General features: G+C 34.7%; 1 protein-coding gene across 2 annotated transcripts in view; it reads left to right on the top strand.

The window, feature by feature from the left end:
• The window catches only part of LOC108711380 (protein unc-13 homolog C), a 240,663-nt gene that overhangs the window by 38,975 nt on the left and 175,820 nt on the right, over positions 1–25,868 (top strand). For both annotated transcript variants that reach the window (XM_018253063.2, XM_041586773.1), the window contains exons 3-4: positions 3,039–3,061; positions 3,747–3,808. In XM_018253063.2, coding sequence (XP_018108552.1) covers positions 3,039–3,061; positions 3,747–3,808 — 85 coding nt within the window. The remainder of the gene's footprint in view (positions 1–3,038; positions 3,062–3,746; positions 3,809–25,868) is intronic.

Raw genomic sequence — 25,868 nt, 5'->3', positions numbered from 1 at the left:
ACAGCATGTACCGCAACCAAGGAGGGGAGGCGACAGAGTAATGTTGTTAAAAAGAACTGAGGTACAATGGATTCATCGTTTGAAATCATTGAGTCCGAACGGGTTAAATAGGGACTTTGACCTACATTTATTCATTTGATATGATGACTTATTTACCCGCCTGGCGATTATAACAATAGGTAATTTGTTAATTATGTGGCGGCCAAGCTGCAAAGGTGATAACACCAATATGATAAGATATATATCCTGTATTGATTGTAATATCTTGTACTCTGTATTATACTAATGGATATCTACCATGTATGTAAACCCTGTGGTAACATAGAGTGAATATAGCCAATAACCAATATGGCGTAAACGACTTCAGTGAGCGGACGCCTGCGTGCTCACTTCTGTGACGCACTGACGCTGTGGCGTCTCTGCGTCGGAGTGACCGTGCACGCAGCTCTCGTTATATCAATGGTGATGACCGACTTCCGGGTCCTTTTCTTAGTCCATGCGAGATACTACGGGGACACGCTTGAGAAAGGGGGCTGGGGACCCCCGAAACGTCGCGTGATGTCTCCCATGATATGATGTCTCCCATGTAGATGAGTATACTTTACTGAACATGTTTTTATGATGGAGAAATAAATGCTACGTTTTACATTTTTGGAGTGCGACTCTGCTGGAACATATATATGTTATACATGGTTTCACTCACCATGATTTAGGACGCACCCTATATATCTTGAAATTGAAGCTAAGGGAGTGCATTACGGTATGGTTGGACTACTTGTATATATATATATATATATATATAATATGATATATAATATATATATATATATATATATATTGTGATATATACCTCAGCAGAACATTTGGCACACAGACCTATATGGCTGTTCATTCTTATAAAGAAATATAGGGATCTACAGGTAATCAAATTGATACTGAAATGTTATTCATATTCTTTATATCTGGAGAGATTACTAAATACCTACTTTTTTAAGGTATCAGCCTGTTGCTCTTGTTCTGGTCAGTGTCATGTAGTAGTGCAAAGGATTAAAAAATGCTGCTGAGTCAAAATTAAATCTGTTTAGAAGTGATGGGCGAATCTGACCCGTTTGGCTTGCCAACATTTTTCAAACCATGTGACTTTTCTTTTACTATACATTCAAGTCTAGGGAATGCATTTATGGAATACAGACTGGTTTTCTTTGCAGCCGTGTTTGTCTCTACACTACAGGGCCAGTGGGCAAAACCTTTTCTTTTGTATTCAGATTCTAATGTGGGTGGTGATGTTGGGGGAAGGAGAAAAGAATATACACTGCCAAAATGTGGGTTTTGATGAACTTTGAGCAGTTATAGAAAAGTTGCAACTCACATTAATGCATTCAGTGATGGCATCACAAATAATATTTGGCCCAAGGGGTGCATTAGACAGCATTGCATACATTATGTGGGAAAATCATAACTGAAAAACATAACTGTATGAGAAATCACGAAAACCACAAGAAAAATCTCAATCTGGAGAAAATACTTTGAGGTTTCTCATTTTCACCATCCATTGGCCCATAGTCTGCCATTCACAGAAAAAGAGGGAAGGTAGGGAGAAAAAAAATCTTAAACCAGGCACCATTTTGAGAGGATCTTGAGCAGTGTCCCTCCTTCCCACCCATAGATCAGGGCTGGTAGTTCCTAGTGGGGTCAAGTAAAGTGTGGTTATTGTAATTTTGGTGATAATTCATATGCGTGTAATGTGGACAGGAATTACTAGAAATGGGGACATTTGTAAGCTTTTACTAGCAGAAGAGGATATTGCTTGGAACATTTTTCCTGGGGCCATGTTCTTAAAAAGGGACATGTCTTTGAGAAAGTGGAATAAAATAGAAAGTCTTCATGCTTTTTTTATTTGAAGTTATAGTACAGTTGTGATTATACTGATTTTAATATGTGGTCCATTATAACCTGGTACCATTAATTAATAAGTGATTTATTATCCACCACACTGCAGAATATGTTGGTACTTTCTACATATCATAGAAGCTATCATCCTTTATTACTAAATGTAATGCACCTAACAAGGCAATTATTTTTCTTCTGGATCATTATAATTCTGTAAGCATTTAAACAACAAGCATTTGCCTCTGAATGTTTTCCCTCTAGTATAACAAAAGAGAAAGCTCTCCAAGTGCAAATTTAATTAGCTGTTTTAACAGTTCTAAAATACTTATTTTTCATTTAAAAAAGAAAATTATTGCAATGCTAAGCTATCTCAATCTCTCAACACTATAAAGAAAATGTGAAAAAGTATATATTGTTCTATAATTTGATATAATTGTGGAACACAAGCAGATAAAGTAAAGGCGACAATTTTTTTTCCAATATACCACCCGCTGAGTCAAAATAAATCCAGTGAATAAAATAAAAAATGTCTATTTATATGGAAATGGTTATTTAATTCATGCTAAAGAGGTGTTTATATCTATGTAAAAAGTCAAATGTTTTTCCATCATTAATGTAAATGCACATAAGCAAAGTAAATAACTTCATTAAATGTGATATGGCATAGCACAATAAATAGGGCCGCCACCTGTCTTATATTCTACTGTCAGGCTAGTAAACATAATTCCATGCCAAAATTATTAATAGTAATGGAAAATATGAAAACCATAACAATAAGATGTATTCAGATGTATTTATAAATAAACTTGCACTACAATTCTCTTATCATGTTTATATATTTAGATACTTTTCAACTATTACAACCTTATTTTTAACTTTGTCCAGAACATCAATATTCATTAATAATATATTGTAGCTGTTTTTTTTTACACACAAACAAATTGCAAAACTTAACCAGCTGTATGCTATATTCCATTTAGCAAAAGTAGTTATTTCTTTGATCATGCATGCCATAATTCCTCTTCTGTGTCAATCTAAAATAATTTTGACTCTTCAAAATCAGAAATTCAAAAACATGGAATGTAACATGTGAACATTTGGACAATAATATGTCTAACATCTATTCCCTTTTCATGATTCTCTTTCAGATAGCAAAGCTATGGATGAAAAGGTTTTAAATCACATCTTTCCTTAAGGGATCATGTCTTGTTAATATTTGTTTGTGACTGATTCAACCTGTTTGGTTCCTTCATTTTGTGGAATATTGCATGTGCCCCCTGGCTTCCCATTGTTTTGCTGTCCAAAAAGAACACCTAATGTGTTGCATTGTTAAACAGAGTAATTTTAACTTTAAACATAATTCAGTATATTCAATGTAAACATAGCATCTGCTACTGTAAAGTTATCACAAAATTGTGTCCCTTTTATTTTTATTGCTTGACCCTGTAAGTCTGCATGTTTGGTTATGAAGACTAGGCTGTTGCTCTTGATGTGATGTACCAAACTGTGTGCAGGCACACCTGTAATAATACCTTCCAGAGACCGTGTAAGCTGTTTCCATCTCCTGATGGATAAGCTTGCTTTCAGGCAAGGTGCTTCTCACTCTTCTAAATTGTAAAATATTTTTTACATATTTGTGCTGCAAGCTTTTCTATTGGTTGTCGGTGCATATTCACCAAGGGATCATTATATTTTTGAGTGTCTTTCAGATTTAAAAATACCAGTGTTTTGCCTGGAGCTGACTCTGCTTAACATTGATCATGTTAGGTGTTCTGTGTATGGTGAATTTCTTCAGAAATCAAAATATAATGTATTCACATGAAAATGTTATCTCCCCCCCTTACTTTCCAAAAAAGGCAAGAATCATTGGAAACTCCTTGGATGCCTCCAAACTCTATGAAATACAGACATATGGAGGGTGAGTGATGATTTTATATTTATTCATGTATAATGTATAGCGATGTACTAAGATATACTCCGATATACTCACAGATAGAGGAGTTATTCTCTATGCCCAGGTTTTGTTGAACTACCCAATTGATACGATGTCATAAATGTACTTGTCTATATTGTGTAATGACTTATGGAAAGAAAGACCCTCTTCAGTATCCTTTGCAACTAGAATATGATCTTGTTGACATTCGGAAAACCTAGTGATCAAAATAGTTTATTGGCAGAAGAGTTAATGTGAGCTTTAGTCTACTATAATAATTGGTTGGAAGTTCTCTCTATAAAGTGTTAATGTTTATTGGACATATAGTGATAACACTGTACCCAGCGAAACCTCAGTGTGTGCATAGATGATGTTGGCTTTTTTTTTTGTTTAATTAACTAATATTGTGTTTACACAATACCACGACTTGTACTGGTGATTCTCTTTTCTCTGTATTATTTCTGAATATTGAGCATATAAATTAATTTCTCTGCTTAATGTGTGTTGATGTCAAGATAGAAATATCTATAATAAGTCTGTAACAGTGACTTAATTGCCACAGCATTTTTATGGTTGCCATGTTGAACTATGGGCTGGATTAAGAATATCACTGTATAACCACAATGCCCAGATTCCTGTACATTGGACCTACAATATACAGTATCTGGTGTTTTATGCAACTTTACTACATTAGAACTGGTGTTAAAAATGTTGTTCATGTTCACCCTATTTTTTTGTTTTTGACCTGCATTCACTTGTATAGTAACTGTTAATTTTACTTTTCGTTACAATAAGGAACAGCTTGGTGCTACAGTGGCTAGCATTGCTCTCTGTAATGTAGTGTTAGCTTTATATAAATAAAGCATAATAATAAGTGCTATTCCCAAATATTTATGGCTAAAGTGAATAATTGCTATTTTTTAATACAACCCACAAAATTGTGAGAAGACATACAGCAATGATAATAAATGTGTATCTCACTTTTAAAAACTGAAAAGTAAGAGTTTCATTTCTAGCAAGAAAAAGAGGACGTTAAAGTTTTTTGTGTATGGTGTCAATTTATATTGGTAGATATGTACAATTATTTAAATAGATATTGATATACCTATGTTATCCCACAGGACCCAAAATTGAAGGTATAGCTGCTTGATTCCCTTGCAATGATTAGTAAGTTGGGTTTTTGTCAATTAGGAAAGGTCATTGTGGGCAGCAACCCAAATTCCAGTTCATCTTAATGTGTCAAGTCTGGAAATTTGGTCAACTACCCAAATACAAATCCTTTGCTTTGAACATTAAAAAACATTATCAAAGGAAATTGGGTCCTGGGAATTGCATTGGATAACATGATTGATTGGAACACTGTCAACATTTACATGGTGTTTTTATGAAACAAAATGATAAAATACATACCAATTTGCTAGGTAATTGTGTCACCATTTTGTAAGAATATGGCACCCTTCAATTTTTCTTTACAAATGATGGCTGATGTATAAATATTGTTGGAAATAGCTAATTTTGCTTGGTAAGTAGAATTAAGAATCTAACAAAAGTTCCACCGAAACTATTCAAGGTTTAAATTATCATTCAAATGAAAATCAAAATTGAGTTTTTACAAATAATCTTGATCTTGAAGATAACATGTCAATCAAGCTGTCTTGTCAAGAATACTCCTGAAGAAAACCTACTTTATTTTTATGGAACTGTCAGAAGAATAACATGTCACAGCATGAAGTGAAAATGTTTTCTAATATAGCACCTGTTCATTTAGATTCAAATCTAACTTCATTTGTTTATGTGCTGGGAAAGATTCTACCATGAGGCGTGAGCAATTTTGGCCTTTTTGCATGTTGTCTTGCTAATTTAAAGAAAAAACAGTAATGAATGATTACTTTACTTACAGGTAGGAAGGAGTTTTGTGAACTAAAACATCAAAAGCTGTCATTTGTAAATGTGTTGACAAAAAAATATTCTACTGCTTTGAGCAGCCACTGTTCTTTCCTATTGTGTGTTTCAGCTATGCTACATCCTACCAATCCAGTAAGTCCATGATAAAGAGCAAGCACTGAGTTCATTTGAAAGCATTTCTAGTCTCTATGAGACTTATAGTGGCCATAGACATTACAATTATGACCTTTCCTGGAAAAGATCTTTTATTTCAATACACACGTGCAGAGCTGAATCGTCAGATATAGAAACAATAGAATTCTACCTGTATCTGATGATTCAGCACTAGCAATGGCCGATATTCGGGTGCCTTCAAAGGTGCCCGATCGCGAGCTGACCGATATCCAAGTCTTCTGCCTCGTCTCAACCACACACACGCACCAAATATTGTATGAAAATTAGTTTCGTTCAATATTATTGGTGTGTCTATATCCACCTTTACTGAATCAATTTTAAAAAATGTCTGAATTACTACAAAGTGCTGGCAATGTGTAAGAGTCGCCAAGCAAAGTTGCTGGTTATTTTTTTTTTTTTTAAATTTGTTACTTGTCTTTCTGTCATTGTCTCACCCACACACATATGTGTGTAAATAAAGCATAATGGTTTTATGCTAAGCTCGTAGCCTTAAAGGGAACTAATACCATAACCCTATATGCCTAGACCTTCAAATGATCGGTTGGTATGACATCTGTATGTTTCCTCAAGAATGTTGCATGTTGGGATTCTGAAAATCTTGACAAATACATTATAAATAGTGATAGGCGAATTTGTCCCATTTTGCTTCACCTCGAAATCCGCAAATTTCCTGTGAAATTCGTGAAACGGAAGAAAAATTAGCAAAACACAATTTTGACGCCGGCATCAATACGTGGGTGTCAAAATTGATGGCAGCGACAATTCCGACGCCGGTGACATTTGACATGCATTAAAGTCGATGGGCATCCTTTTAACTGTCACCAATGTCGAAACTGCCAGCGGTAATGGGCCCATTTTTTCAAAAACTGTCTACTTAGGGGAAAATGTAGAAATAAGATTGTGCAGAATGGTGGCAATAAACATAGTTTTCTTTAACCTACCACACAATTATTAGACATCAAACGTTTGTACAGGTATAGGATCCATTATCTGGAAATCTGTTATCCAGAAAGCTCCCAATTACAGGACTTCATAATATACAAATAATTTATAATTAAGAAGTTCACAGACTTCAATGGCAACTATTACTGTGTCAAGTATACAATATAATATCAAAAACCAATCAAATCCCTTCTATAGAATCATACCTACAGTACTGAGAATATTGTATTGTAGAAATATTACCATAGCAGTCATAGTATTGTTGTTGCTCTTTGCAATATTTTACTTTAACCCTTTTATATTTAAATTTGTAAGTTTGTTTTAACATCTTATTTGATAAATTTGATAGATTTTGCCATGCTAGCTCAAACTTTTCTATAGCTATCATGCCCAACTGAAGGGGTCTTTCCACATGTAAATTAACTTTTAATATGAGATAGAAAGTGATCATCTTTTTTTTTTAATTATTTCGATTTTTGTGCAGCAGCTGTCCAGTTTGGAATTTCAGCAGGTATATTGTTGCTATGATCCAATTTACCTTAGCAAACAGGCAGGGGTTTAAATGGGAGACTGGAAAATGAATAGGAGAGCCATGAATACAAAGACAAGCAATAAAAAGTTCGATTGGAGGATTATTCCTTCGATCGTTCGATCGTAGGAATATCGCTAAATCCTTCGACTTCGATATTCAAAGTCAAAGGATTTTACTTCGATGGTCGAATAACGAGGGTTAATTAACCCTCGATATTTGACCCTAGGTAAATCTCCCCTATGTTTCTTTTTCTTTTTTTTGCATGTGCAAAATAGGTGGTTTCACTTAATTTCAGTGCCAAAAAAATTCACTTCATGCATGTGCTGAAAAAGTGTAGTGTGCCACTGGCTAATGTCACACTGGGTGTTTTCTCTGTCATTGAATTTAATGCTGAAATGATCAAATATGCATTTTTACATGATAGATACATGTTAGATTTACTCATGCTAATAAATACTACTATTTCCCTAAATGGCTTTATTAATGGTGACTGCTTTCTCACAGATTTACTATAAGTATCTAATTGTATTGTTAATTGAAAGATATTGAATGATTTAACAATACAGGTTTTTGGGATCCATTATCTGGAAACCCGTTATTCAGAAAGCTCTGAATTACAGGAAGTCCATCTACCATAGACTTCTATATAATCAAATAATTCAGATTCTTAAGAATATTTCCCTTTTCTGTTATAATAAAACAGTATCCTATATATTTGATCCCAAATAAGATATAATAAATCCTTACTGGAGGCTAAACAATCATATTGGGGTTATTAAATGTTTAAATCATATTTTAGTAGACTGAAGGAATAGATATCCAAATTACAGAAAGACCCTTATCTGCAGAACACCAGGTCCCAAGTATTCTGGATGACAGGTCCCATACCTGTACTTAAGCAGTGTGTGCTCTGTATCCTTCTGTAATTCTTGTATTTCTGACTCCTTGCCCTGAATGACAAAGCTTTGTGTGAAGCATATTCAGATTTACTATACTTCTCCAGTGTTCAAGTTCAGTATGCATCTCTTGGGACCTGATGTATAGTATGTTCTCGTACAAAAGCATGCTCTTCCTTTTTTAGTCGCTTGTGTTCCTGGATATTAAAGCACTACAAAGAACTCTCATCTTCTATTCCCTGATGGGACCAGCTGTCTTGCCTTGACCTTATTTCATTTATGTTTGATTCTGCAGTGCAACCTTGTGTATTGCTAATGTATATCACACAAAATGTACTTTCACAATTCATTGCTTCATAGAGCTTGTTGCGTTACAGTATACTGTAGTATCACATCACTTCATCTTCCTAAGTTCCTTTAAAGGGCAATCATTTATAAAGAGAGCTTCTGTTTTTTTGCATCTATGTCTTCAAGAGTGATGACAAAATCCTGTATACATGGTTTCTTTGCAGCTACAGTATGCCATTAATCATTAGATATGACAGCAATTATCTGATTTCTGATTTCCTTTTTGAGGTTATCCTTTCCCAACACTAATCTAAGTTTTTTTTCCATTATTCATATTAATAAATAGCTAAAATCCACTGAATAAAGAAAAAAACTGCACTCAAAAAATTGTTTGTATTTTATAGTGTTTAGATATATTTGCAGGACTTTCTTAGAAATCCATAGCAGAACCAGTTGCTCAGGTCTATTGTCAGCCACCATGATATTAAATGTTTAACCTTATTATAGTAAAGCCAAAAATACATTTTATTACTTCCTTTTTTAATAATTTGATTTTATTGTTTATCATTTACATTAATTATGAACTGCAGGCAAATCTGGAATACAATAACAGGGCAACATATCAGCAGACACAAATATGACAAATGCTAATTTAACCCATTTCATAAGTTTACACTGATGAATAACTAGTTTGGTTCTTTTGAGTTAAGTTACATTTATATCTCTAATTAGGAAATGTAATACTAAATCTAAAATACTGAGCTTTGTTCTGTTGTCGCCTATATGAACATTTATCATATTTAGTTTGCCTTAAAGTTAAAGTGTGAATGTTTAACAGTAGACCTTATGTAAATGCTTGCTACTACTACAGGTCTATTGTGTTGTGGCTATAAAGTTGGCCATACACTGTAAGATCCACTTACATGCAAAGCCAAATTGGGCTTATCTGATAACTTGAACCCCAGGCCGAGGATCAAAACATCACAGCGTATGTAAGCCCAATGGTAGAGAACCACTGAACACACCAATGTGGTCCTCATCTGATATGATTTTTAAACTGACCAAATAATAGGAGACCTCAGAAAGGGCCCACAGAGAGCAGTTGCAGATTCATTCTGAAGAAACCATATCGGCATCTTAAATCTGCCCATGTATGGCCATTTAATGTCTGTCTACCCATCAACAGCTTATGTTAATTGGTATGCAACACTTAATTGATTAGTCTGGGATGCAGGAACTCTCACATACTCATGCACATGTCAATAGTTAGGCATTAGTCATACTCTCCCCATTTTCTTGATGAAAAGATTGCCTTGGCCAGACTTTGGGAATAATCACATAGCCCTAAATAATTAATTACAAAAATAATTTTTGATTAACATTTTGTAGACACAGTCAAGAAATAAGCTACAAAGTATTGTACAAAAGTACTGATAAATTATACAAATTCCCCCATACATGATGTTGACTGTCAACTGATCAACTCTCTAGTTTTGATTTTTCTTAATATAGTATGAAAATAATGTGAATTAAAATAGTTTTCAGGGTTCCTTTTACTTCTGCAGAAGTACTATAAATCGTCCCGTGCTCTTATCCTTAACAGTAGGTTAATTTTGGCATGGCCTAATGTTGCAAAGGTCCAAAGCAACAGTTATAGCAAAGGTGCACACACGGGGAGGTTAATTTATACATTTTCAAGTCCATGTATTTAAAAAACATGCTTGCAGGTAAAAAAAATATCATGACTAGATTGATACAACTTTTTTCCATTATCATGTTTATCCATCTCGATCACTAGCATATTTAAGAAAGAAAGTCTCATAGGTTAAACGTGATTGTGTTTAATTGCGGTAACAAAGTAGATTACATATAAACATTGTATTAATCCATTTATTTTAATGAAGCTGTAAAATCTTGAAAAAAAACAAACTTTGTTGTGATTCTTTCTCTTATTCAAAAAGTCCATCTCCCCATGTTGTTGAGTACATTCAACAATACCTTTTACATCAGGACCCACAGCATTTGACAATAGTATAACTCTCAGTATGTTATATTACTTAAAATATTTGCAAATAGTTATAAAGACCAGGAATTTATACACTGATTTTTTTTTTTTGAGTTTGGATCAATTGATCGATCCAAATCTGTGTTCTAATATCATCATTGTCAAAATCAATGATATTGAGTTTAAATAGGTAGTAGTGATGGGCAAATTTATTCGCCAGGCACAAATTCACTGCAAATTGCCACGATTCGCCGTCGGCGAATAAATTTGTGAAACCGCCGCAAAAATTTGCCAACGAAAATTTTTCATTTTCGCCAGCGAATTTGTGCCGTTTCGCAAATGTTTTGCCGTTTGGTGAATTTCGCAGGATATTCGTGAATTTTTCGGGCGAAGCAAAACTCCACTAATTCGCCCATCATTAATAGGTAGGATTAGTTTAACTCATACCTGGATTATAAATATGCATACAGCTGGACTGTGTTACACATCTAATTGTATGCATGTTTCAATATGTATATGTAAAAATATATTCTTAATTTGTTTTAGGATACTATGGGGTGTTGTCTAGTGCAGTGGACTAAAAATAACAGTATAATTTAATTTGTGGTAGTGATGTTTGAGTTGAGGCACACACTGCCTAATATTTCTTCCAAGAAAAACAAATAGTGTGTGCTGTGTGCCCTTTGCAAGGCATAATGGAATATTAATGAACTCACTTTCACTCATGAATTAAACATCATGCATGTCACAAGGTGTGGTCTTGATGTTGTATAGTAAGATGGGGAACCATTACAGCTTGTTTTTGTAAAATGGTGCTTTATTTCTAATGTATCAATGCAGACATTTATAAACTTAATCAATGGAGATGACTAGCTATTTTTGGCATTCCTATTCATGCATGCAGTCTTACTTGTTTAGAACCAGATTTTTAGAATTTTTTTTTTCTGGATATGGTAGGTTTTTCTATAGTAGGAGATTGATGCTTATTTTGTGTGTTTTCTTTGGCTGTGTTACAATAGTTCTTCTAGTTCATGGTACAGCTGAGCTGCAAAACCTTATTACAAAAGAAATGAATAGTGGCTCATACATGATTCATGAGCAAATGTATTTATATTTTAAAGTGATGAAAGTAACAAGTGGAAAACACCAAAGATACAGTTAAAAAGAAGACTATTGTAGAGGGAATTAATTGGAGTTTGGCTTCTGCAAGGTTCGGGCGCTGTTCAAGATGACCTACTGTGTAAAGCTGAATTCTCAAAGCTCTAGCTCATAAACTATTCAAACGAGCATCAAAATGAATTACCACCAAGTTCCCACTTTTTAATGCAGTCATTTGGTTTTAATAACCAACCCACAGAAACAAGTATTTCTCTATAATGGGTAATATTGTTGCTGTGGGTAATATTGTTGCTTCGCCCAAAAAATCTTGGAATGGTGAAATTTCGAGTAGCACATTGAAGTCAATGGGTGTTTTATATGTGCGACAATTTTTTACTCGAGCGACAATTTTTCTCGCCCCACATGCATTGAAGGCGTTTTTGTCTTATGGCAACTTTTCTTGTCCTAATGCATTAAAGTCAATGGGTGTTTTTTCTTATGGTGACTTTTTTTCTCCAAATGCATTAGGTTGTGTCAGCCGGGGTGACTAATCTCCCCACACTGCCTTCCCGGCAGCAAGAATACGAAATGCTGGCGGGATCGATTTGGATTTCCGAAGTTGCCTCATTAGGTGACTTTTTTTTACAAATGCATTAAAGTCAATTGGTGTTTTCTTCACTACAGTTTCGCAGAAAAATTCATACATGCCGAAATTCAGAATCTCGCAGTGAATCCGTGACTGGCGAATAAATTCCCTCATCACTGACTATATATATATAGATATATCATATTGAACAAAGTGAAAAAGGTTGCACCAGTGTGTACATATCTATAGATATATATATATATCTATAGCTATATATATAATGCAAAAAAGACCAGAAACACCGAGATACACTTGAACAACTTTTCACTAAATTATCTCGGTGTTGCTGGTCTTTTTTGCATTGTGTAAACCGTTTACCTTGCACTCAAGGCAAAACAGTTTGGTGGTGTGTGGCCCTACAGGACTGGCCAACTACGTCAAAGTGATCCCTGGTCTGGCCAATTCTACCCTCAACCTTCAACGGATCATTAAGCACAGACTGGCATTGCATAATATAGAACATTGGTGCGGAGTGTCCATTCACAAGCATGCCACTACCTTGAATGTGATTCAGAATGCATAAGGTAAGATGCCAGGAGACCCAAGGTGGAAAAAAGCCCTGATTTAAGATTTGCTAAAGGGTGGTGTTAACTTAAGTGCTCCCTTGAGGAGTTTTATTCCTCCATAAAACTAGGAGTGCAGCTTGTAATTGCCTTGGGTACAAACAAAAGTACTCTTTGCATTGGTCTTTAGAGGTGCAACTAGGCACCCTTAGGGGCACATTTACTAATGGTCGAATATCGAGGGTTAATTGACCCTCGAATTCAACCCTCGAAGTTAAATCCTCGAATATCGAATTCGAATATTGAATTTGAATATTGAATTTGAATATCGAATTTGAATATCGAATTCGAATATCGAATTCGAATATCGTATTCAAAGGATTTTGCGCAAATACTTCGATCGATCGAAGTAAAAACGATGAAATCCTTCAGATCGAACGTTTCGAAGTATTTTAATCGATCGATCAAATGATTTTTATTCGATCAGAAAAAGCTTAGAAAACTTATGGGGAAGGTCCCCATAGGCTAACATTGTAGCTCGGTAGGTTTACAGTGGCCAAGTATGTAGTCAAAGTTTTTTTTTAAAGATGTCTTCAAATAGTCGAAATATTTTTAGTTTGAATTGTTTGAATCGAAGTCGGAGTCATAGTCGAAGGTCGTAATAGCCTATTCGATGGTCGAAGTACCCAAAAAAACCTTTGAAATTCGAAGTTTTTTTACTTCGAATCCTTCACTCAAGCTTAGTAAATGTGCCTCCCAATGTTTCAGAACTTATGCCTATTCCCATGCAAATTGATTACTTTTGCCTTTTTATTTCCTCAAAAAAATTACAAAATGTCAACTTTATAATGCACTGTATGCTCCCTTGTAAGGTGCCCAATGTGAGAATGAGGATCCAAATATCACTTGCATTAACATTAGTCAGGCTACATTCATATTTTTGTTCCTGGGTAGTGATTAGCGAAACAGCCAAAAATTTGCAAACACATTGGAGTCAATGGGCATCAAAACAATTTTTGTCCAAATGCATTAAGTTAAAGGGGCGTCCAAATAATTTTGATGTGTTACCATTTTTAGGTGAACCAATTTTAATGCGCGACAAAACACTAGCGGCGAAACACGGAAATTCGTTGTAAATCCTTGCCGGGCAAATAAATTTGCCCATCACTATTCCTGAGTTTTCCTAAAACTTCTTTGTTAACATCTGTCTACCACATTTTCTGGACAGGCATTGTTTCATCAGCTGAATAATGGCAGGACGGAACAAGGATGTGTATCTCTACATAGGTTAAGCACTTAATAAAATGACCAACTGTGTAATGCTGAATATTCACAGATACTGATCATAAAGTATTTATTCTTATGGACAATTTGTGTTTGTAGTCTTTCATTGTTGGCATTTCCAGAAAAGCTACAATTTTCATAATGTACAGAGGTCATACACATTGGCTAAGTCTTATATCTCTCTTGCTGGTGTTACTGTGACTCATGATACTGTAGTTTTACAAAGTAATTATGAATTTAAAAAGCAACAAATATTACTGTCAGGTGCAAAAGAATTACAAGCGCATGATGCACATCAGAGCAGCAGTAAGGTTTTAAATGGCTTTCTATGATGTCCAAAATAGCCATCTGTGGTTATAGAATATTAAGTATGTTTAGAGCATTATACAGTACATAACAGTAGTTATTGTGATGTAAAGGAGTTGTGTATTTCATGTTAGTACGTACAGTATTTTATGAAGGGGGCTGTGGACATTGGACAATAGTTTATGAAGGAGTAATGAGAAAGATGCCAAATGGAAGACTGAAGCTGTTTACAGCACAGATAATAGTATGAACAAATAGTGTTAATAAATTTAGGCAAAATTTTCTGCAAAGGTAGCTAAAGGTAACATAAAGGCTTAATATTTTAATTAACAACTACTATTAATTGTAAATGTAACAGGTTTTGATGGGTTCTGACACATTTAGAAATGCAAGTATACATTATTTATAACTGTTGGATATGGTTTGCTTTTTAATGTTTCTGAATCATAGGGCAATAGCTGACAGGAAGGTCAAAACATTTGAAATTGCTATGGCAATCACCTGAAATCACTGGTTGGGTGACTGCTACAATTCTAAACAGCACTTTGGTTTCTTTCGAGCATTTGCAATTAAGACAAAGGAGGGTCAAATGGGGCATTTTAGGCCTTGCAACTGAGAATTATTTCAGCCTTCAAAGCACCAATGTGCAAAATGAGCCATTGCCCTAAAGTTAATATTGCTGCATCCTAGCACAATAAAAGCTAGCATTCAAACACTAACCCTAGTGACCTATCTATATGCAGGGTTTACATTCACTTCACTTTTTTTCTCTACAGCTTTGATCATACGGTGCAAAAAACATTATTTCTCTGCACCAAGGTGTTTATTCATATAACAGTAGCCATAGCTTTACTAATGTAGAAACCCATCAAAAGACATACATTGAAACAATACACTTCATTGGCCAACTTAGGAAAACAGTCAAACACTTGTTTGGTTTAATGTAACAATATAGTTTTAATTATTATTTGTGTAAGTATCTCTCCAACATGTAAGTGCCCTTAAATTTGGACTTTAAATGCTTATTGTTTTCTACATGCCTAAACTGATTAGTATACTGTTATTCTATTATTGTTAAAGACACAGTCATAGTTAGACATATTGTTATTGCCTTTGTCCGTAGAAATGGCATGTGTGATATGTATCTCAGACAAGCAGGGAGGGGTGGGACCTTTAATATCAGAGGGGGAGTCAGCTGGTTGATGAAAACAAAAAAAAGCGCAGATTCTGAACTCATATTTTTCATCTGTCTACACAAATGAGGAACCCGTTAATGAAGGTTTCCTTCCTAATAGTCCCAATTCAAGTAATATAACTAATGATGCATGGTTCACACATGGCCAGATGGTATTCATCCCAGGGTCCTTAGCGAGCTTAGCTCTGTGACTGCCAAACCTCTTTACTTAATTTTTCTGGATTCATTGAGGTCTGGCGTAGTGTCGAGAGACTGGTGAATTGCTCATGTGCTGCAGCTATTTAAAAAGGGATCCCATTCTCAGTCTCAAAATTATAGGCCTGTTAGTCTGACGTCAGTTGTAGGAAAGCGTTTTGGAAGGGTTAATAAAGGATAAGATACTGGACTTCATAGCAAATCAAATGAGTTTGTGCCAGCATGGTTTTATGCGTAATAGATCTTGCTAGACTAACTAAATTTCTTTTTATGAGAAGGTAAGCAGGGACCTCGATTCTGGGATGGCAGTGGATGTGATAAACTTAGACTTTGCTAAAGCATTTGATACAGTACCACACAGAAGGTTACTGGTTAAATTAAGGAATGTTGGCCTGGAACATAGTATTTGTACCTGAATAGAGAACTGTCTAAAAGATAGATTACAAAGAGTGGTAAATTGAACATTTTCTAATTGGACCAGAGTTGTTAATGGAGTACCACATGGCTCTGTACTAGGTCCCATGTTGGGTTTCCTTAAATGAGAAGGATCTAGGGGTTTTTGTAGATACCTGTTATCTAATTCTAAATTCTGTCTTGCATAAAAAAAGGGCATTAACTCAAGGGATAAAAACATAATTATGCCTCTTTATAAGTCCCTGGTAAGGCCTCATCTGGAGTATGCAGGGCAGTTTTGGACTCCAGTCCTTAAGAGGGATATAAATGAGCCGGAGAGAGTGCAGAGATGTGCAACTAAACTGGTTAGACGGATAGAAGACTTAAATTATGAGGGTAGACTGTCAAGATTGGGGTTGTTTTCTCTGGAAAAAAGGCACTTGCAAGGGGACATGATTACCAGGCCCGGACTGGCAATCTGTTGGTTCTGGCAAATGCCAGAGGGGCTGCTATAAGGTCCCATAGAAAGTCAGTATTTAGTGGGCTGGTGGGGGCTGTTTGGGCCTCTGTGTGGGCTGATTGGGCCTCTGTGTCCCTGAAATGTCAGGGCCAATTTTAATTCTCAGTCCGGACCTGATGATTACACTTTACAAGTACATGAGAGGACATTATAGCCTAATAGCAGGGGACCTTTTTACCCATAAAGTGGATCACTGTACTAAAGGCCACCCCTTTAGACTAGAAGAAAAGAACTTTCATTTGGAGCAACGTAGGGGGTTCTTCACAGTCAGGACAGTTAGGTTGTGGAATGCACTGCCAGGTGATGTTGTGATGGCTGATTCAGTTAATGCCTTTAAGAATGGCTTGGATGATTTCTTGGACAGACATAATATTAAAGGCTATTGTGATACTAAACTCTATAGTTAATATAGATATGGGTATATATAATTTGGGTGAAAGTATAGAGGGGTGGGTTGTATGGATATTCATTTGGAGGGGTTGAACTTGATGGACTTTGTCTTTTTTCAACCTGATTTAACTATGTAACTATCTAGTCCTTGAGAGTGCATATGGTGATTGGACTTTCCCTTCAGTGACTTGCAGGAAAGAATAATAGCACTCTCTCATGTCTTTTTAAATGACTAGATGTGTTGAATCAAAAGTCATGAGGGTATATACCACACTTATTTATTCTTACAATACTCATCTTTGAATTTTCCATAAAAGAAAATGCAGTAAAACAAATGAACATATTGTGCTATAAACAAATGTGTGGGTGGTATGTGTTTTGGAATTTTTGTTTTGTTTTTCGCTCTTCCTTGCACTGTACATTTGGATGTACTGCAAACCTTTTTACCTGCTGTGTGTATGCTTTTCTCCTCAATCCTATTGCGTTATTGTAGACTTTTGACAAAGAGGTTGCTTGTTTATTGCTTCAGCCATTGCACTGTCAATAGGATTTGTGAAGAAGTAAATAGTACCAATCAACACGCAAAGAACGTGCTTGAACCAAAATTGCTTTTTTTTAGCTTACCCTGTTATTCCCAGGTGTTTGTTACTGTCTCAGCGTGGTCTAATTGGGCTTTCAAAAAAAACAAGGCAAGAAGAAAATGTGATTGACTTCCTCCTGTGCTTCTTACACTGTGCAAATGTATTCGTAAATACATTTTCTGATTTATTACAATGTGAAAGAAATGTAAAATAACAATTAAGAATAACAATTGGAAGCTTTAACTTACAATATCTTTTGGACATTATAATTATTTAAGCAAAAAGCCATATCAGTGTTACGAGTTGCCAAAAGTACTACCTATTAAGTACTTATTAAGGGTTTCAACCTAAATTGCTCTGTAACTAGCTGAAGTAGAGCAAATGTGCTTTTCCAGAGTTGTCTTACAGCTTAAACCCTTATTTTGAGGACCAATAATATTTTAGTTATTGCTTACAAAGAAATTGTAGGATGAATGCTATGTTGGCCAAGGTAAAAATAATATATTTATAACATAAATGTACATTTTCTGTATTGCATTTGTTTCCTGTAATATTATACAGTCTATGGAAAGACAAATTTAGTTGAACTCTGTATCTAAAATACCAGCTACACATAAGTGAGTATTTGCCCATAATAAACTATATAAAACTAAGAATGCAACTGAAGAAAAAACTTTTAAGCTGTTAGCAATATAATCTCTTGACTAAATTTACAATCCCATTATGTTAGATTTGGCATAATCTATTTTTAGAGATAAAATTGTTTTGATCTTGTTCTCGCTTATTCATTTATCACTCATAATTCATATACTGTACCTATTAAAGCCATGAAACTTAATATAAAACACTGCTAACTAACTCGGTTTGTCAACAGATATGACATACTAGGATTTAAATATATTCCTGCTTGGCTGCACCCTAGGTCTTAAGCTATCATTTTGATAGAATCAACTGTCCTTTTTTATGTTAAAGCAAATACCGGGTATGTTAAGGCACTTGAGGCTTGGAGCCAGACATCTGTGTTGTACAAAGATAAACACAGAGCCAATTATATTATAGCCAATGATATGGTTAAGTACAGTCCTGAATTCCACATATGTTTCTTAAGACCTGTTTTTTTCCCCATAAGACTAACTATTGCTTTTAGTCCTTGCAAAGGTCTGCAGGTCTTATGTTTGTTATTTCTATGGAAAAGAGTAGCGATGGGCGAATTTATTCTCCTGGCGCGAATTTGCCAGCGTCAAAAAAACGGATGCCAGCGTAAAAAATAAACGAACTCCGGTGTCAAAAACGGATGCCGGCTTCGGTGATGCCCCAAATTCGCCCATCACTAGTAAAGAGAAGCACAAACATGTAGCTACTTCAGGCTGTTTAAAGTACATTGAATTTCTGGTTAAAAAGCATCAGAACCCTACAATCGTAGAACTTCAGCTACAGTATTGCGGTCCGGTACACATATGGACTTGGTCATGTAGATGATGTCAGAGAATAGGGCTATAACACAGCCACTGCCAATTGATTGATTGCTACATGAGAGTCCTGCCCTAATTTGGAAATTAAGACTGGAAGTCTGGACAGGTGGCAACCCTATACACAGGTTATTTTAACAATATCCCCCATATGTAATAAAAGGCACTAAGTTTGCCCAGGAGCAGTAACCAATATAAACCAATAAGATGCTTCCTTTTAAACAAGTGACCAGTAAATGCTACCTGCTGATTGGTTGCTATGGGTGATAAGAAGTGAAGAAAACTTTGCTCCTGATATTACATGACCCTCTATGCGTTCTAACATTTACACATGGTGGGGAGGTCAATTTATTTAGTGGCATTAGAGCTTTTTGAAACCACGATTAAACTCACTTTCTCTAAAACCATGAATGCCATTAAAGTTGTGAAAAAAGTATGAATGGGAAAAAAGCTTATCTTAGTTTAGAATACTAAAACCTTTAAAAGCTTGAGTTTGTTGGACAATTACTGGCTAAACAAATCCAAAGACCTGTAAAAGTCTGAATGGCTAAAAGAAGGTCCAATTAAATCAGCATAAATGTTTTATTTTAGAGAAATAAAAAAAACATGAATTTTTAGATAAAACACATGATTTGTGATATAGAAATCCAAATGTTAGTAAATCAGCCCCATAGCATTAACATAATGTTCAACTATATAAATAAACATACATAGCACATATATTTGTAGATAAATAATACAATTGGATGAGCATACAAGTATATATCTATATATTTCACTTTGGTGTTTTGTTTCTAAAGGGATTGTTTTGTCAGTAGCAAAATATTTAAAAATAAAAGTTAATTTTCTGATATATCATATTTGTTGAAGACACTTGGTCACAGAAACATTGACATTTGTATTGATTTGAGCTAGCTTTCAGAGCTAGCTAGCTAGTGGCTGGACTATAATTCTTTATTGTAAGGGGCCGATTTCTGAAAGTTTGTAGAATTTTTTAGATTGGTCGAATTTTGAGTTTATGTGAGTTGATGGAAGTTTTTAGAAACTCGCATAAACTCAAAATTGGACCCTTGATAAATCTGCCCCCTAACTGTAACAGGAAGAAGTGTGGAAGCAAAAGACAGAACTCTGCCTGTTAATTGGCTCATGTGACCTAACAAGTATAGTTTGGTATGTTTGTGTGCCCTGTGAATACTACAATCCGATTGGGCGGCCCTTATATTTTAAAATGGCAATTTTCTATTTAGGATTACCCAATGGCACATACTATTAAAAAAGTATACTATTATGAAAATGGTTTATTTACATGAAGCAGGGTTTTACATATGAGCTGTTTTATGCAATATCTTATTCTACATTTTTTGGGGGTTATAGCTTTTAGTTAATAACTTTCATGGCATTCATGATTTTAGAAAAATAGAGTTTAATTGTGTATTTAAAAAGCTCTAAAGCACAAAAATTTGACTTTTAATGAATGGGCCTCTAAAGGTTGTAATTCAGCAGCATTTGGGACTCCAAGTTATTAAGCATTTACTTATAGCTAACTAAAGGGGCTTTATTTATCAATGCCATGTTTATATCAGGCTCCTCTTGAGGTGGAGGTATGGTCATTGTAATTGACTAATATACATACTAATATACACATCTAAGGGATTGAGATCAATATTTACTTGTAGGTAGGAATGTATACATCTATGGAGGATTGTGTCTCTCCACATTTATCATCATCTATTCAGGGTCTGACTGGGCCAGCGAGACACCAGAAAAAAACCCTGTGGGTCCCAGCCCTGAGTTGCCCTATGGCCCCCACAGACCCAGGTCTGATTCGCTCTGCAATCACACCCACAAGGTGTAAAAGTACAGTATGTGGTGTTTGCCAGGCTCAGACTGCCATAGAATGTGTGTGTAATGAAAACAAGAAAAACACTTAAGGGCCAATATAAATAAAACTAGAAAACTCTATAACAATTTTTTAAAAACAACTTATGACTAAAAATAACCACATAAGTAAAGGGCCAATAGGCTGAACTACACAATTCACCTTACAGCCTTAGCCCCACCCTTAGTCCTTTTATATCAACTTTCATTTTACTGTCAATTAAATAATATATTAAGTAATCATGCTCCTTAGGAAAAACATGTATGAGAGAAAAAGTATAGATTTCCATCTTAGATTTCTTTGAACCTATGGCGTTTCTGGAAACATTTTTATCCATTTGTAGGAAAACATGACCAGCCATTCAGCAGAACATGAAGAAATCACTTAATGTGTTAATGCACTATAATTGAAATTCATGAATTAATAATTTGCTTTATCTTTAGTCAAAATAACTGTTAGTCATTAAACATTCTGTTAAAGAACAGAACTGCACTGTCACGTATGAAAATAATGCTGATTAGGCGTGCTGCAATAACCATGGGGGCTGGCAAGATTTTTAAATGGCTACAGTCTTATTTGTTTTCAATGTACATGACCAACAATATTACTGCACATTGGCATATATGATCAAACAGAAATATATTCAGAATACATTCAGATTCATGTTCTTCTGTAGGTCGAGGCGAATTTTCGGATGAAAAAAATTCCAATTTCGAACAATTTTTTGTGTACTTTGACTTCATTTTGGTTGGTCTTTCTGAAAAAAAAATTCGACCCTTGATAAATATGCCCCTCAGTGTAATAAATACATAAATACATAATACATAAATTACATAAACATTCATGTTAATACGTATAATACATAGGTTATACAGTAGATATAGTAAACCATGAAAAAATGTATATGGATGTGTTATCTGGGGGGCAGATTTACATAGGGTCGAATATCGAGGGTTAATTAACCCTCGATATTTGACTGTCGAAGTTAAATCCTTCGACTTCGACTATCGAAGTCGAAGGATTTATCGCTATTCGTTCGAACAAACGACAGAACGAAAAATCATTCGATCAAACTATTGAATCCTTCGAATCGTTCGTTTCGAAGGATTTTAATCCATCAATTGAACGATTTTTGTTCTACCAAAAAATACTTAGAAAGCCTATGGGGACCTTCCCCATAGGCTAACATTGACTTTGTTAGGTTTTAGGTGGCGAACTAGGGGGTCGAAGTTTTTTTTTTAAGAGACAGTATTTCGACTATCGAATTGGTCGAATAGTCGAACGATTTTTAGTTTGAATCGTTCGATTCGAAGTCGAAGGTCGAAGTAGCAAATTCAATGGTTGGAGTAGCCAAAAAAAACCATTCGAAATTCAAAGTTTTTTTTATTCTATTCCTTCACTCGAACTAAGTAAATAGGGCCCTAAAAACCATGAATAACTAACACAAAACGACTCCATCTAAAAGCTGTTGATGTCATTTATAAATCAATGAGAGCTGTCCTTTGCAAATTGTAGTCTCTCTTTGCTTGTGCTTGTAGAGTTTTTTTTGGGGGGGGAGGTTCTTATTCAGATTTGTTTTCTTTTAGTTTATGCTTTTTTATGAGGATCTTTTTATAAATTAAAAAATTAGAAATAAAGTAGGCATTCATGCTTTTTTAAAATGTGAGTTTATTCTAGGTTGAAAAAAACCTCTAAAACTACACAAATTTGAATGTTAGTAAATTACATTTAATTACATGAAATGCATCTATTATTCATAGTTTACCAAACATTACAAAATGAGCAAAACATTGAAATGTTTCTTACCATCTGTAAGTGTAAAACCCTAATTTCATTCACATACTGTACTTGTAAATGGATGGGGTCACAGGGCTTTTCAACTTTGGTGCTTATTTGTTGGTAGGCTTTGAGAAAGGAGTGTCGTCAGCTTCTTAATAAACCTCTGTTTGTTCATGTTGAGTCTCATGTATTTGCTGGAAACTGGCACTTGGGCCATAAATATGCCAATGCTTTGCACATATTACTTCAAAATATTACACATGTACAAAGCTTTTACTGTAAAATGCCTACCCTGTTTGTCAAAATTAAATCACCATATTTTAGTTTAGGAAGGCAATGCTATGTGTTTACAAAACAACAAATTATACATTTACTCTATAAGTATTTTACAAATACATATATTAATGCACTTTTTCTTCCCTTATGAAGATTATATCCTGTATGAAATAAAAAGCTTTGCATTTCATGAGTACAAGATGTTGTTAAAATCAGAACGATTACTGAAGCTTTTACACTGAAGCATCGGAAAAAGCTTTTAGAAGGGGTGCATAAATCTCTCAATAGCTGTGATATTGTATATATTTGACACAGATAATAAGGTACATGGATATCCTTTGACAATTTGAAAGATGGCAAGTGCTACTTAAATTCAGAATGTATTGTATTTATCTATATGTATAAACAGAGACCACACAGTCATCTGGATATAAGTGATGTTGCAGTGTTTAAGTCAAATGCAGATTGGGATGTACACAAATATGATATATATCTGATATACATTTTTGGAATTTGCTTATAAGTATTTTCATAAAAATGAACTCCATACAAATACTAGTTTATGCATTTTAATCTTAAATAACAAATATAGCAATAAAAAATAGCAATAGCAAAAGAGCAAGCTAAATATATTAAGAACATGAAAAGAAGCAAACATAAAGGAATCTTTTGTTATTTTTGGTGATAAACATACCCACACAAACAAAAAATATGAGTACTGACTCAAATTAGCATTCCTGTATATTGTTATTTAAAGATTAAAATACATCAGATATGTTTGCATTGTGTGTTGCTATTTATCCTTGACGTTTAAGATTCATTCATATGTAGAAGGTAGAGAGAGTGCTAGATGGTACAAGGGATTGGGATTAATGGAGCAACGGGAATAATTGAATATCTGGAATAATTGAATAGACTAAGTTTGTTAAAGTATATTTACACTGAGTTATAATTTCCCAGCATGCATGCAAGTATGGATTTGGTATGTGATGAAAACATCTTAAAGCAATACCAACATGTTCCAATAAAAATCATAGGAACGTGTCAGTATCAAGTAGTTGCTGCACCTGGAAAAGTTCCCCTCAAAGCTCTCCTCAAAGCTGCTCCCAGCCCTGGCCTGGTGATTCTGTTTTCTGGCCTGGTGATTTATTTTGGCAGCAGCTTTTACTTATACTGCAGCTTAATATTTCTTGAGAATCTTTAAGCCTCACCCCAAGATGGTTATGCTTCACAAAATTATGTTCTTTATGAGGTTAATATGGTACATTTGTACATGTGTAGTTACTCAGACAAGATATATTTGGGCAGTATGATGAATCCATGAACAGCTGCTCTGTTACTAAGTACAGCACCCCTGACCTCTCTGCAGATGTGGCAAAATGCTGTAATCCCTCAAGTCACCGACTATTAAACTAAAAGAAGTAATGTGCATGTAATTGCTTTAAATTATCTCTGTAACATGAATTCACTGCTTGTCCTTGTATCCATGTATAAGAAGAACTTCAGCACTTCTATAGGTATTAATGATTTGTATACATTAGTAGTAGAATCACTATATAAACCTTATAGGAGAATTTTCAAGTAAAAAAGATATTGCTCAAAAAAGTAGCCCCGTAAAAAACATGTATTTATTATAAAACTTGTTTGAAGAGAATTCTGCATTTTGAAGATATTTTTGAGCATTTATAGTACCACAAACTGTAATAATAATAATAAAAAACGTATATACAGGTATAGGACTTGTTATTCAGAATGTGCGGGACCTAGGGTTTTCCAGATAATGGATCTTTCTGTAATTTGTAACTTCATACCTTAAGTCTACTAGAAAATAATATAAACATTACAAAGAAAAAGGAAATCATTTTAAAAAATTTGGATTATTTGATTATAATGGAGTCTATGGAGGCGGCTTTCCGTAATTCGGAACTTTTTAGATAATGGGTTTCTGGATACTGGATCCCCATACCTGTATGTACATATTTCTTTGGAAGACGTGTTGCAAGTGTTTGCAGCAAAATTACAGAACCAGGACATATATTTAATATAACTTCATAGGGGGCTAGCTTAATAACATTTGATGCATTTTGCCCACTGGAATTCAGTAAAATAAGCTTCCTGAAGTTTATGTTGTTTTACTTTTGATTTTATTTAAAGAGGAGTATATATTACATGTAACGCATATACTGTATATCATTAAGTACCATACTCCAAACACAAATATTTCTTTATATGTAGATTCCATATTTCCTCCCAAATGCTTATGTATTTCAGAATTCAGATGAATTACTTTTTTTTCCAGAAATTGTACCTATTCCCTTAAAAAATAAAAATAACACATTTATAAAACTGTTACAGTATTGGCTTTAATATGCAAACAATTCTGCCCTTCCTCAAAGTGATTGTGAGACAATTTGTAGGATGTAACTGCATTTAAAATCCCGTGAAATTTTTCAAATGGCTGCAAAGTGTACATAATATGACTCTTGAACTGTTGTTCCTACCTGTCAGTGTGCCCTTGACTGCAGAGAGGGTGCATCTCTTATACTTTACAAGCAGCACTCATTGCACAATTGCTCTCAGCTATGCAACAATATACTGTTAAATGGAATATCTTTTGTGTGTGACCTCTATCAATTCAGCTGAGGTGAGCAGCGTACAAGGAGCAGTAAGCTTACAGTTTATAGCAGAAGCGACTCACAAGCTGTTTGCTTAATAACTGTGTGTGAGACTGACAAATAACAGTGATTCCTGGGTCATGGATCAGTGTCAGAAATAAAAGGTGATTTGCA

The sequence above is a fragment of the Xenopus laevis genome, chromosome 3L, assembly GCF_017654675.1.
Source record: "Xenopus laevis strain J_2021 chromosome 3L, Xenopus_laevis_v10.1, whole genome shotgun sequence".
Lineage (NCBI taxonomy): Eukaryota > Metazoa > Chordata > Amphibia > Anura > Pipidae > Xenopus > Xenopus laevis.
Note: the sequence above shows the minus strand (reverse complement) of the source record. Positions and strands in the feature narration are given on the sequence as shown.